Source organism: Chiloscyllium plagiosum, chromosome 33 (genome assembly GCF_004010195.1).
Source record: "Chiloscyllium plagiosum isolate BGI_BamShark_2017 chromosome 33, ASM401019v2, whole genome shotgun sequence".
Lineage (NCBI taxonomy): Eukaryota > Metazoa > Chordata > Chondrichthyes > Orectolobiformes > Hemiscylliidae > Chiloscyllium > Chiloscyllium plagiosum.
The window spans coordinates 38,634,136-38,649,141 of record NC_057742.1 but is presented as its reverse complement, the minus strand read 5'-3'; the positions used below and the strand labels follow the sequence as shown (position 1 = coordinate 38,649,141).

Here is a 15,006-nt window from a genome sequence, read left to right as displayed (position 1 = left end):
GCCTAGGAACCCTCCAACCACAAGGGATGAATGCAGATTTCTCCAGCTTCCTCATTTCCCCTCTCACCACCTTTTCTCAGTCCCAACCCTCAAACTCAGAACCACCTTCTTGACCTGCAATCTTCTTCCCGACCTCTCCACGCACCCTCACCTTGGCCTCCTTCCACCTATCGCATTTCCAACGCCCCTCCCCCAAGTCCCTCCTCCCTACCTTTTATCTTAGCCTGCTGGACACACTTTCCTCATTCCTGAAGAAGGGCTTATGCCCGAAACGTCGATTCTCCTGTTCCTTGGATGCTGCTTGACCTGCTGCGCTTTTCCAGCAACACATTTTCAGCTCTTACCAGACCATTGGGCTACTCTCTCATTAGAGAGAGAGAAAGCGAGAGAGAGAGAGAGATGATTGGTGGCTTGCCTTATGGTAACCTCAGCCAATGCAGGGTATTGATTCCATGCTGTTGGCATCACTCTGCATTGCAAACCAGCTGTCCAGCCAACTGAGTTAACCAACCCCTATTTTTGAAGTGGGGTCACTATTTTAGTGGAGGAAATGTGTCATGCACCTTTCACACAGCAAGCTCCAATAAACAACAAAATGGTAAGAACAAGATGAGTGGTTTTACATGTATTAATTGATGGGTAAATGTTGGCTAAAACAACTCTCCATACTCAACTCCAAAATTACTCCATGAGTCCTCTTTTTATGATCACCTGAGGAAGTATAATGTCTCCTTTGAGAAGCCTCCAGCAGTGTAACTGTCCCTTAGTACTACATTGCATTACCAGCCTGGAGCTAGCCTTAGTTCCCTGGATTTGTACTTAAAGCCCACAGCTTTTGGCTCCAAATCTACTACTAAAGCACAGCTAACTTGTTCAGTTACAAATAGGAGGTCAGCAGATGACAGGAAAACATTTGAAATGGCACTATCACAGCTTAGATAATGCATTAAAAGTGTGAGGTTAGAATCTGTCTGTATCCCAATCTTGAGTCAGATTGGTTCTATTTCCAAAATGGAATTTTCAAAATATTACATGGATTGACTGCCTGCAGATTGTGCATTTAGAATTAAATTAGAATGTATCTGCAAATATAATTCTGCAAATACAAATTTACCCCATAGACATATATCTGTTTGTGCAGGCGTGTGTGTGTGTGTGTACACGTGTATGCGTGTGTGGGAGAGAGAGTGTAGTGAGGTGACCTGGAATGTGACATGAACCCAGAGTCCCGGTTGAGGACATCCTCATGGGTACCAAACTTGGCTATCAACCTCTGCTAGGCCACTTTGTGTTGTTGCCTATCCCAAAGTCTGCCTTAGAGGATGGTCACCTGAAGATCTGAGGCTGAATGTCCCTGACCACTGAAGTATTCCCCGACTGGGAGGGAACACCCCTGTCTGGTGATTGTTGCGTGGTGTCCATTCATCCATTGTCGTAGCGTCTGCTTGGTCTCACCAATGTACCATGCCTTGGGGCGTCCTTGCCTGTAGCGTATGAGGTAGACAACATTGGACGAGTCACGTGAGTATCTGCTGCATACATGATGAGTGGTATCTCCACATGTAATGATAGTATCTGAGTTGACACTCTGACATATCTTGCAGTGGCTGCCATGACAGGGTGTTGTGGTCAATGTCGTCCTGAAGGCTGGGCAGTTTGCTGCAAACAATGGTCTGTTTAAGGTTTGGCGAGAAGTAGAGATGTAGGAAAGGTCTTGGCAAGGTACTTATCATCATCGATAATAAGAACATGGCGTAGTTCTTTGGCTCCCAAGAAGTACTGAACAACGAAGGGTACCCTATCGGTTGCAATCCATGTCTGTCTCCTGCAGAGGTCATGGTTTTTCCTGTGCATGTTGGAACTGGCAATCAATGAGTTGAGGATTGTACCCTGTTCTTATTAGGACATCCTTGAGCACCTTAAGGCGTCTGTCGCATTCCTCCTTATGTGAACAGATCCTGTGTATGCATAGGGCTTGTCTGTAGGGGATGGCTGTTTTTAACATGTTTAGGGTGGAAGCTAGAAAAGTGTAGCATTGTGAGGTTATCTGTGGGTTTGCGGTACAGTCCTCACTGAGGTGCAAATTCTTGATGGAGATACATGTGCCCAAAAATGAGACAGATACTAAACAGTAGTCCATGTTAAATCTGATGGTGATATAAAACTTGTTGATATCACTGTGTAGTTGTTTCAGTGACTCCTCGCCATGGGTCCAGAGGAAGAAAATGTCAGTGTATCAGGTGTATGATGTTGGTTGGAGGTCCTGTGCAGCAAAGAAGTCTTGTTCGAATTTGTGCATGAAAATGTTGACATATTGTGGCTGTTCCATGTGTCTGGATGAAGAACTGGATGTCAAAGGTGAAAATGTCGTGGTTGAGGATGAAGTAGATGAGTTGTAGAATTGTCCTCAGAGATTGGCAGTTGTTAGTATTGAGTACTGAGGCCGTTGCTGCGATGCTGTCATTGTGGGGGATGCTGAAATGTTGATTGTGATGAGGAATGTTACCGATTCAACTAGTCCGTAGGCGCTGAGTTTCTGTAAGAAATCTGTGGTGTCGTGACAGAAGCTGGGGGTCCCCTGTACAATGGGTTTCAAGATGCTTTTGATATAGCCAGAGAGTTTCTCACACAGGGTCCCCTTGCCTGATACAATGTGACGTCCAGGTGTGTTAGCTTCATTTATCATCAGAAGGCAGTAGAAGTCCCCTTCACGAGAAGTACATGGGATGAGAGCACGTAGGGAACTCTGAAGGACTGGATCAAAAGACTCGATCAATGTGTTTAGTTCTTTGGTCGGATTGGCTGGTAGTTGCCTGCAGTGTTCTTCGTTGTTTAGTTGTCGGTATACTTCCTTGCAGTAGTCAGTTCTATTCTGAATGACAGTCGCTCCTCTTTTACCTGTTGGTTTGATGACAATGTTGCAATTGGTTTTGAGAGTATGGATGGTGTGTTGTGATCGGGTAATGTTTTGCTCTACCTTATGGATGTGGCTGATGAAGCCCAGGACAGCAGCCCTCCGGAGGTGTCCAAATGACTCCTTCTTTGGCCACTTCTTCACGGATCTCTCTGGTGACTGTTCCGGTAACCTTTTTTTTGTAAAACCTGAAGTTATCTCGAGAATGTCACTTAAAAGAACTTCTGGGATTTACATATTACTGAACCGAAACCTACAACTCATTCTAAAAGATGAAAGACTTAACAACAATTTAAGTTTGTTCAATATATCATTTCAGTTGCATGTCACTGTAATCTTTTGCTATAAATTCTGTGTCTTATGGTCTTGCTCTACAGCTATCTGATAAAGGAACAGCTAGGGCTTCCAAATAAACCTGTTGGACTATAGCCTGGTGTTGTGTGATCTTTAATTTTGTCCCATAGCTGTAGTTGTATTCTAACCATCATAATGTACACTGGCCTGTTCTGCACATCACAAAAATAATGCTTTGGAGAAGACGCTTCGGAGAATGTGCAAAGGCAATCTATATTTATGATCCTAGAACAGAAGTTACACCATATAGGAAAGGTCAGGAAAGGCTGGGACTGCTTTCTCCACAAAAAAAGCTAAGAAATGACCCATTATAGTTCTGGAGGAGATGTAGAAAGTAGTTAGGCAGAACAGAACAAAGGAAATATGAGAGTCACTGAAAGATTCAGTGGGCTCTCAGGAGGAATCCCTTTATTCAGTGAGTAGCTAGAATGGCAAATGGAGTGGTTGAGGTGAATAACACAGAAACATTTTGGGAAGCTAAAGAAGTAGAAAAAGAGAATGGATTAAATTAATATTATAATATATTAATATTATATTATATTAATATTATATTATTATATTAATATTAGAAGGACCAAAAGACCAAAGAGTTTAGAGTCATAGGGATGTACAGCATGGAAATAGACCCTTCAGTCTAACTCATCTATGCCAACCAGATATCCTAAATTAATCTCGTCCCATTTGCCAGCACTTGGCCCATATCCCTCTAAACCCTTCCTATTCATAACAACAGGAGGTGTTCATTCTATATGCAGGTTAAATTGATTCCCTCCAAAATGGCCAACAACATCATCATGATGTCATGTGATCAGACTCTTAAAGTGACGGAGAGAAAGTGAGGACTGCAGATGCTAGAGGTCAGAGTCAAAAAGTGTGGCTTTGGGAACATTCCTAATGAAGGGCTTATGCCCGAAACGTTGACTGTCCTGTTCCTCGGATGCTGCCTGACCTGTTGTGCTTTTCCAGCATCACACCTTTAAAATCTTAAAGTGACAGTCCACCATACGCAAAAAAATGCACAACATCCCTCTCCCTTTAAATTTTCCACTGATAACGAGAAAGTAGAATTTTGCTGCTGTTTGCAAAGATGTATCCTTGTCCAGGAGGGGAAAGTGAGGACTGCAGATGCTGGAGATCAGAGCTGAAAATGTGTTGCTGGAAAAGCGCAGCAGATCAGGCAGCATCCAAGGTGCAGGAGAATCGACGTTTCGGGCATGAGCCCTTCGTCAGGAAGGGCTCATGCCCGAAACGTCGATTCTCCTGCTCCTTGGATGCTGCCTGACCTGCTCCGCGTTTCCAGCAACACATTTTCAGCATCCTTGTCCAGGAGCATGTCTGAAACAGCCTTCACTGCCAGAGCTCAGGATAGAGGTTAAAATCACACTGTGAACTATTAGGGCAAAATCTTAATTTTTACAAAGTTTTTAAAGATTTTCTTCTTAAAGTGGGGGGAACACTTCTAAATTAAATGTTGTTAACATCTTCAGGAGCAGAATTGACTAAGGACAGTTATAACATGCCTGAATGCTAATATCATTCAATGTGACTTAACCACAAAGTATGCAAAGGTGGCTTTACACAAGGGCCATCAAACCAAGCCCTTGCTTAACTTAAACGTGTCGAGGATCCTCTCCAAAACAAAAATTGAACACATTGTGAAACTAGAGTTAGTCTAACAATTTCCTTTATAGTTAAACACTGACAGTTGCTTTACGTCAGGCCAGAAATGCTGAACTCAATAAAACGGAGTGTTCTCTTTTTCATTCAGGTGAACTTTATCCTATTCATCTCTATCATCCAGATCCTTATCCAGAAAGTGTATTCATCGGACAACAGAGGAAGCGAGTACAGGCAATACCTGTGAGTACTGAGTGTCCCCTCAAGATGACACTGCAACACAAAACCAATTCTGATCTGGGCCTGGCTTGTGCTGCCGTCATTGACATTCTGCTGTCTATTGTTTCTAAGACTGAATCCCTTATTCCAGCTTCATAAACATGTGAGGCTCACATTTTGAACATGTTGGTAATAGTGTACATATAAATAGACAAATTAAGAGCAGGAGTAGGCCATTTGGCCCCTCAGGTCTGCTGTACCATTCAACAAGGTCATTCCTGATCTGGTTGTAACTTCAAATCCACATTCCTGCCAATCCCTGTCATATTGGTCACAATGGTCTAATAATCAGTTGTTTGCCAAAGATTAATTAACTGTGTGAGTCATAGTTCTAAAGTTTTACTGCGCAGAAAGAGGCCCTTCAGTCCATCATGTCCACACCAGTCATCAAGCACTTATTCACTCTAATTTCATTTTGCTACACTTGGCCCATAATCCTATATGGTATGGCATTTCAGGTATCAGAAAGCAGACAGTGGGGGTAAAACCATCCTTCTCAGAATGGCAGCTTTGGTGTTCCACAATGCTCAGTATTGGGACCACAACTTTTCACTTTTCATTAACGATCTAGATGAAGGAACTGAGGGGATTCTAGCTAAGTTTGCAGACGATACAAAGATAGATAGAGGAACAAGTAGCATTGATGAGGCAGGGGGCCTGCAGAAGGATTTGGACAGGTTAGGAGAGTGGGCAAAAAAGTGGCAGATGGAGTACAATGTGGGAAAGTGTGAGGTCATGCACTTTGGTCGGAAGAATAGAACCATGGACTGTTTTCTAAATAGAGAGAAAATTCAGAAGTCTGAATTGCAAAGGGACTTGGGAGTTCTAGTCCAAGATTCTTGCAGGTTGAGTCAGTAGTTAGGAAGGCAAATGCAATGATGGCACTTATTTTGAGATAACTTGAATATAAAAGCAAGGATATACTTCTGACGCTCTATAAGGTCCTGATCAGACCACCTTTGGAATATTGTGCAGTTTTAAGGCCCATATCTCAGGAAGCATGCTCAGAGGAGGTTCACGAGAATGGTCCCAGGAATGAAAAGTTTAACACATGAAGAATGTTTGAGGACTCTGGGTCTATACTTCATGGACTTGAGGGGGATCCAATGGAAACATACAGAACATTGAATTGCCTGGACATAATAGATGTTGGGTCGATGTTTCCATTGGTAGGAGAAACTAGGATCCGAGGGCACAGCCTTAGAGTAAGACCTTCTGGAACGGAGATAAGGGAAGAGTACCAGAGAGTGGTGAATCTATGGAATTTATTGCCACAGAAGGTTGTGGAGGCCAGGTCATTGAGTATATTTATGACTGAGGTAGTTCTTGAGATTCAAGTGGATCCAGGGTTACAGGGAAGAAGCAGGAGAATGGGATTGAGAATTGAGCCATGATTGAGTGGCAGGGCAGACTCGATGGGCTGAATGGCCTCATTTCTGCTCCTATGTCTTATGGTCTCTTACAAACACTTCTTAAATGTTATGATGGTCACTGTCTCTACCAACTTGTCAGGCAATGAATTCCAGATACAACTACTATTGAGTGAAAATAAATCCTTAAATTCCTTCTGAAGCTCCTGCCTTTTACCTTAAATCCATGCCCCAGTTATTGATCCCTCTATTAAGGGGAAATATTTCTCCCTATCTAACTTATCCAGCTATGGTACTCCAGCTATGTCATATACAGCTCTATCATAGCCTCCCTGCTCTTATAATCAATGGAACAACTGATAAAGGCAAGGATCTCAAATGCCTTCTTAACCACCTTATCCACCTGTCCTGCTGCCTTAAAGGATCTGTGGGCATGCATGCAAAGGTCCCTCTGATCCTCTGTACTTCCTTATGTTACGAAATGGAGTAAACCCCTCAGCTAATTTAAGCAAAATTAGCAAAACTTTCAGCAAAACAGAAAAGATTCACCCAGTGCTGTAATCTTAAAATTTGAGAGGCAGTGTCCAGAGGTCACTATTTAAAGTAAATATTAACAACTTTATTCCTTAAATCAAACAGAGAATATTCGAACCAACAACTATTTACAATTCCTTTCTCTTAAACTATCTTTTATCTCCCAATCTACAATACTGGTGCTATAAAAATGCCGATTAAGATTTACAAAAAAAAATCACTCTTCAAAACAAGTCATCTTTACTGAGTCTCCTTTGTAGATATTCCTCTGTAGATTCTCTCCAGGTTGGCCTCAATGTTCTGCTGTGCAAACTCCTTCCCCAGACAGGTACCTTTCAGAGAGCTCTTGAGCTAGCAGTCTCTATGGCAGTTCTCTCTCAACTGCTCAAAATATCGTTTTATACCCCAAAACATCGGAACGTTTCATTGGTTTTAATATTATCAAAATACTAAATTCAAACTTGATTGGATTTTGTTATCTTGGGACATAATTTAAACTGATTGGTTGAATTTGTTTTTTTTGTCTCATAGTAACCCAGCTGCTGCTTGCTGTGTCAACCAAATGTTACATTGTTACTTTGTTCAGAACATTTTGTGCTGTGTCAGGCAGGCCTTGCTAGCTTTTCAACTCTCTTAAAGGTACAGCACCTCAACACCTTCATAACACGAGGATCCTATGTTTCATTGTGTACGCCCTTGCCTTATTGTCCTTCCAAGATGCATCACTTCATCCTTTTCAGAACTAAATTCCATTTTCCACTGTTCAGCCCCTCTGACCAGTTCATTAATATCATCCTGTGGCCTGTATTTCCTTCTTACTATTCCCTACATCATTAATATGGTGTATATGGATTTCAGTAAGGCATTTGATAAGGTTCCCCACGTAGGCAATTGCACAAAATATGGAGGCATGGGATTGAGGGTGATTTAATGGTTTGGATCAGAAATTGGCTAGCTGAAAAAAGACAGAGGGTTGTGGTTGATGGGAAATGTTCATCCTGGAGTTCAGTTACTAGTGGTGTACCGCAAGGATCTGTTTTGGGGTCACAGCTGTTTGTCATTTTTATAAATGACCTGGATGAGGGTGTAAAAGGATGGGTTACCTAGATTACTTACAGTGTGGAAACAGGCTCTTTGGCCCAAGTCCACATTGACCCTCCACAGAGAAACCCACACCCCTATATTTACCCCTGACTAAACCACCTAACACTACAGGCAATTTAGCATGGCCATTTCACCTAACCTGCACACCTTTGGACTTTGGGAAGAAACTGGAGCACCCGAAGGAAACCCATGCAGACACGGGGAGAATGTACAAACTCCACACAGACAGTTGCCCGAGGCAGGAATTGAATCCGGGTCCCTGGTGCTGTGAGGCAGTAGTGCTAACCACGGATCCACCGTGTAAATTTGCGAATGACAGTAAGGTGGGTGGAGTTGTGGATAGTGCTGAAGGATGTTGCAGGTCACAGAGGAACATAAATAAGCTGCAGAGTTGGGCTGAGAGGTGGCAAACAGAGTTTAATGCAGAAAAGTATGATGTGATTCACTTTGGAAGGAGCAACAAGAATAAAGAGTACTGGGAAAATGGTAAGATTCTTGATAGTGTAGATGAGCAGAGAGATATTGGTGTCCATGTACATAGATCCCTGAAAGTTGCCACCCAGGTTGATAGGGTTGCATACGATGTGTTAGCATTTATTGGTAGAGGGATTGAGTTTTGGAGCTACGAGGTCATACTGCAGCTGTATGAAATTCTGGTGCGGCTGCAGTTGCAGTATTGCATACAGTTCTGGTCACCACATTATAGGTAGGATGTGGAAGCTTTGGAAAAGGTTCAGAGGAGATTTACAAGGATGTTGCCTGGTATGGAGAGAAGGTCTCATGAGCAAAGGCTGAGGGACTTGAAACTGTTTACATTAGAGAGAGGAAGGTTGTGAGGTGACTTGATTGAGACATATAAGAGTATAAGAGGTTTAGATAGGGTGGACAGTGAGAACCTTTTTCCTTATATGGTGATGGCTAGCACATGGGGACATAGATTCAAATTGAGGGGTAATAGATGTAGGACAGATGTCAGAGGTAGTTTCTTTACTCAAAGAGTAGGAGAGGCATGGAACGCCCTGCCTGCAACAATGGTAGACTCGCCAACTTTAAGGGCATTTAAATGGTCAGTGGATAAATATATGGATGAAAATTGAATAATGGAGGATAGATAGGCATCAGACTGGTTCCACAGGTCAGTGCAACATCGAGGGCTGAGAGGCTGTACTGTGCTGTGATGTCTGTATTCTATGTTGTATGTTCTACTAAGTTTCATATCAGCTGTGAATTTACTGACCAAACCTCCAAAATTCATATCTAGATCATGAATTTGACCTACAAACAGCAAGGGATCCACTGGGCACAGGCTTCCACTCACAAGAACACGCTTCAACCACTACCCTCTGCCTCCTGTCACAAAGCAAATTTTGGATCAAATTTGTGAAATTGCCCAGGATTCCAAAGGCTGTTGTCTTCTTGGCCAGATTCCCATACAAGATCATGTCAAAAGGCTAACATATAGATTGTATCAACTGCGTTACCCTCATCTACACACATAGTCACCCACTCGAAAAATCAATCAAATTTGTCAAATATGATCTCCCTCTCACAAAGCCATGCTGATAATTCTTAATTAATCCTCACCTCTCTAAATTAGATTAATTGTGTCTCTCAGAACTTTTTTCAAAAGTTTCTCCACCACAGATATTAGACTCACTGGCCTGTAGTTTCCTGATTTATCCATACCACCCTTAGAACATAGAAGAGTGCAGCACAGGAACAGGCCCTTCGGCCCACCATGTTTGCAGCAATCATGATGCCATTCTGAACTCATCCCATCTGTCCATATCTCTCTATTCTCTCTCTGCTGGTTCACATATCTGTCTAAACTCTTCTTAAAAGTTGTCATATATGCTTTTGGCACCTCACCTGGCACTGTATTCCAGGCACTTATTACCCTAGGTGCAAAAAAACACTTGCCTCGCACATTTTCTTTAAACTTTCTCCCTCTCACCTTAAACCTGTTTGACATTTCCACCCTAATGATACACCCTACCAATGTTTCGCATAATGTTTCTATCAGGGTGCATCTCAGCCTCGAATGCTCTAACAAATCCAAGTTTGTCCAATCTCTCCCTATAGCTATTACACTCCAAACCAGGCAATATCCTAAACCTCCACATTCTTCCAATAGTTTGACAATCTGGACTACAAATAGTCCTCCAAATGTGGCCTAACTATAGTTTTATACAGTGGCAACATGACATGCCAGCTTTTATATCAATATCCTGACTGATGAATTTCAGTTACATCACACAGCAAATCTTTGCTATAAATTCTGTGTTACGATCAAGCCCTCCACTATCACCTGATGAAGGAGCGTCGCTCCGAAAGCTAGTGTGCTTCCAATTAAACCTGTTGGACTATAACCTGACTGATGAAGGCAAGCATGCTCTACACTTTCTTTACCACTTCATCCACTTGTGTTGCCACATTCAGGGAGTTTCAGACTTGCACCCTAAGATGCCTCTGTATATCAATGACTGAAAGATCCTGCCATTTATTGTATACTTTCCTCTTGTATTTGACCTCCCAACATGTATCACCTCACAATTGTCTGGGGTAAACTCTACTTGCCATTTCCAACTTTGGAACGGATCTGTACCCTGCTGCAGCTTTATACAACTTTCCTCACTGTCCACCTTCTGAAATAATCTTACCATACCAGTCCTCGGGCACCCCTCCTGTGGCCAGAAGGATTTGAAAATTGCAATTTCCTCTGTTGCCTCCCATATCTGGGATATATCTCACCTGGGGATGTATCCAATTTATAGCCCATTAAAGCCACTAATACTGTGAATAACTTCCTCCCACACAACATTGAGACACCACATCTTCTTTTACCCCAACCCTTTAACTCACTCGAAGATTCTATATTTGAATGTGTTGTGGACAAGCCAGACACCTTCCGCCCCACCACCACCACCACCACAAAAAACATTTCCAGGAGTGATGCAACTAGCCCAACCATTTAGTTTTAAACAAAACAAAATTTATTTGAAGATTACCAAATGAAACACAAACAAAAGAAAACAGAATATAGAATACCTAACCTATCTGAAAACCCAACAGATTATCCCAACTTAATGATGCTGTTCCAACTACTTGCAATAATCCCAATCCCCATTTGTCATTCCTTGACAAAAAAAAAGTTAGAATCAAACACAGGGTCTTTCAGGAAAGATGTCAGACAGAAGGGGGATCAGCATGGATGCTTCTTTTGGTGCAGCAGCTTCACAACTGACTGCTTGCTAAATCCAAACCAAACCCAAACTAGAGAAAAGCTGAGCTGGGAGATCAGGTCACTCTCATTTCATTGCACAGTGTTTCTTTTTTAAAACGTGGAAACCTTTTCAAGTAGATCAACCCCAGATATTTCAGAACCTGTGTCTTTACAACCTCCTGAAAAGAAAAACAAGAACAATATAACCTTGTTAACGGAGAAGCATTATCACAAATATTGAGCTGCTAATTCTGTCTCTTCCTTAACCATGTCTCCATGGTAACAGTTACATCATATCCACATAATTCAATAAACATCCCCAACCCATCTTCTGCCTGACTCACCAAATGTTTTACATTAAAGTAAATGGTTACTCTTTGGTATTTGACTGTGCACCATCTCCTGTTGTACCTCTACTCTGTGTCTCATTCTCCTTTTGAATTACTTTAAACCACCAGCAAGGGAACATCGAACATGAAACAGTACAACACAGGAATGGACCCTCGACACACGATGTTGTGCCAAACATGACACCAACTTAAATGAATCCCTTCTGCCTGCCCTTGGTCCATATCCCTCCATTCCTTCCATGTGCTTATCTAAAAGTCCCTTAAACACCCCTATCATGTCTCCATCACCACCCCTGACAGTGCCTTCCAAACTCCTACCACTGTGTAAATAAACTTGCCCCTCACATTTCCTTTGAACATTTCCCATCATCTTAAATGCATGCCCCTTAGTATTTGACATTTCAACACTGCGAAAGAGATTCTGACAGTCAACTCTATCTATGCATGCCATAATTTTATAGACTTCTATCAATTCTCCCCTCAGCCTCCATGGTCCAAGAAAACAACACTAGTTTTTCTAGCCTCTATTTATAGATCATACCCACTGATCCAGGCAGTATCCTGGTAAACCTCTTCTGTATCCTCTCCAAAGCTTCCACATCCTTCCTGTTATGTGATGACCAACATTGGATGCAAGACTTTAAGTGCATCCTAACCAAACATTCATAAAGATGCACATGATATCTTAACTCTTGCACTCAAACTAGGAGTCGGTCCCATTCCAATTCAAGTGCAACCTATTGAACTTGGACCGGTCCTATGTTCCCCACTAACAGACCCAGTGATTCATGAAACTAAAGTGTTCTGTCCTGCTCCAACTCTTCAGCCACACATTCATCTGTTCTATCTATCTATTCCTATACTCACCAACAAGTGGCACCTGGAACAATCCAGAGATTACAATCTTTTTGAGGTCCTGCTTTTCAATCTGCACCTAGCTTTCCAAATTCTTGTTGCAGGACCTCATACCTCTTTCTACCCATGTTGTCAATACAAATGTGAGCCACAATCTCTGCTGATTTGCCCTTTCCATTCAGGATGCAACACACTATTCTGGAGCCTCATGTGACTACAGAAAAAACTGTCTGTATCTTTGACTATTGACGTCTTTCATTACTATTGCTCTTCCTCACTTTCTCCTCCCAGCTTATACAGCTGGATTCAGACTGTATTCACCAGAAAAAAAAATCACGCTTACCATTTAGATTAGATTCCCTACAATGTGGAAACAGGCCCTTCGGCCAAACAAGTCCACACCGACCCTCTGAAGAGTAACCCGCCCAGACCCATATCCTTCTGACTAATGCACCTAACACATTAGGCAATTTAGCATGGCCAATTCACCTGACCTGCACATCTTTGGACTATGGGATGAAACCTGAGCACACCCACGCAGACACGGGGAGAATGTGCAAAGTCCACACAGTTAGTCACCCGAACCTGGGACCCTGGTGCTGTGAGGCAGCAGTGCTAACACAGACAATTTGTTCTTGAGTGAGATGAGCTCTGGGGCTTTCCTGACTGCAGCCTGCCTCCCCTCTTCTGACCGATGGTCACCCATTCCCTCTCCAGCTACATTTCTAAAACTGTAGAGTGACCGTGTCTAAAATATGTTATCCATATCACTCTCAGCCTCAAGGAGGCAGTGCACCACCCCTGACTGGTAGCATTTCCTGTACATTTAGGCCTTCCAGGCTGACAGAACTGTCTCAAATGTTCTAGATACTGCAGGCTGTACAAGATACGGGAATGAACTCCTCTGCCCTACATCAAGTTAACCAAAATTAAAGCAAGTACAACAATCACTTAAGTGTCTTGTACCATTAATTCTAAACTGTAGGTTTGTAAAAAGTATAGTTTTTTAGGCCCTTACTGACAAACCAGCTCCCTCTCCTGTGCTGGTAAATTTTGATTTTCCCTGTGCTAGCTTAAAGATTTGAGTTGTTAGAAGTTACTTGAGTTGAAACATAGTCCCTAACAGCAGCAGCTCAACAAGCAATCAACTCATTTCCCTTCGATGTCACTTTCACACTTCTTTCAGCTGAGGGGTCCAGGACAGGGTTCTCTCAAGGGTCTGTCTTGCTCCTACAAGGTACGTGAGTGTTGGCCTCTCTTTATTCACAGCCACATTTTCTCAGGCAGATCTGATTCCCCAGCTCTGGGTAAGGAAATGAAGATAAAAGTAAGTCTATTTAAAACAATAAGAAATAAGAATTAGGATCAGGTGTAGGCCATCTGGCCTTTCGAGCCTGCTCCGCCACTCAATAGGATCATGGCTTATCTTGTCATGGCCTCAGCTCCACTTACCTGCCCTCTCACCATATCCCTAAATTCCTTTATTTTCAAAAAAAATCTATTTTAGCTTTAAAAACATTTACTGAAGTGGTGCCAACTACTTCACTGGGCAGGGAATTCCATAGATTCACAACCCTCTGAGCGAAGAAATTCCTTGTCAATTCAGTCTTAAATCTGCTCCTCCTAATTTTGAAGCTATGCCCGCTTGTCCTAGGGTGGAAACATTCTCTCTATGTCTATCTTATCTATTCCCTTCATAATTTTAAATGTTTCTATAAGATCCCCTCTCATTCTTCTAAATTCCAGTGAATATAATCCCAGTCTACTCAGTTCCCCCCTCATAAACCCACCCTCTCAACTCCAGAATCAACCTAGTGAACCTCCTCTGCACCCCCTCTAGTGCCAATACATCATTTCTCAAATTAGGAGACTAACACTGCATGTAGTACTCCAGGTGTGGCCTCACCAGCACTCTGTACAGCTGCAACATAACCTCCCTGCTTTTAAACTCAATCCCTTTCGCAATGAAGGACAAAATTCCATTTGCTTTCCTCATTACCTGTTGCTTCTACAGACCAACCTTCTATGATTTATGTACAAGGACACCCAGCTTCCTCTGTATAGCAGCATGCTACAACATTTTAGCACTAAAGTAATAGTCCTTTTTGCTTTTATTCCCATCAAAATGGATGACTTTGCATTTATTAACATTGCATTCCATTTGCCAGACCTTTGCTGACTCACTTAAAGTATCTGTATTCCTCTGCAAAGTTTCACAGTCTTCTGTACACTTTGCTCACCCACTCATCTCAGGGTCATCTACAAACTTTGACACACTACACATGGTTCACAACTCCAAATCATCTATGTAAATTGTGAATAATTGCGGTCCTAACACCGATCCCTGAGGCACAGCACAAGTCACTGATTGCCAACCAGAATAGTACTCATTTATCCCCACTCTTT

The 15,006-nt window shown here is 42.4% G+C and overlaps 1 protein-coding gene across 1 annotated transcript in view; it reads left to right on the top strand.

Moving 5' to 3' along the window:
• Positions 1-15,006, top strand: part of LOC122539683 (vasoactive intestinal polypeptide receptor-like) — a 139,498-nt gene that overhangs the window by 115,756 nt on the left and 8,736 nt on the right. Inside the window, exon 10 of the mRNA XM_043674671.1 lies at positions 5,037-5,128. Coding sequence (XP_043530606.1) covers positions 5,037-5,128 — 92 coding nt within the window. The remainder of the gene's footprint in view (positions 1-5,036; positions 5,129-15,006) is intronic.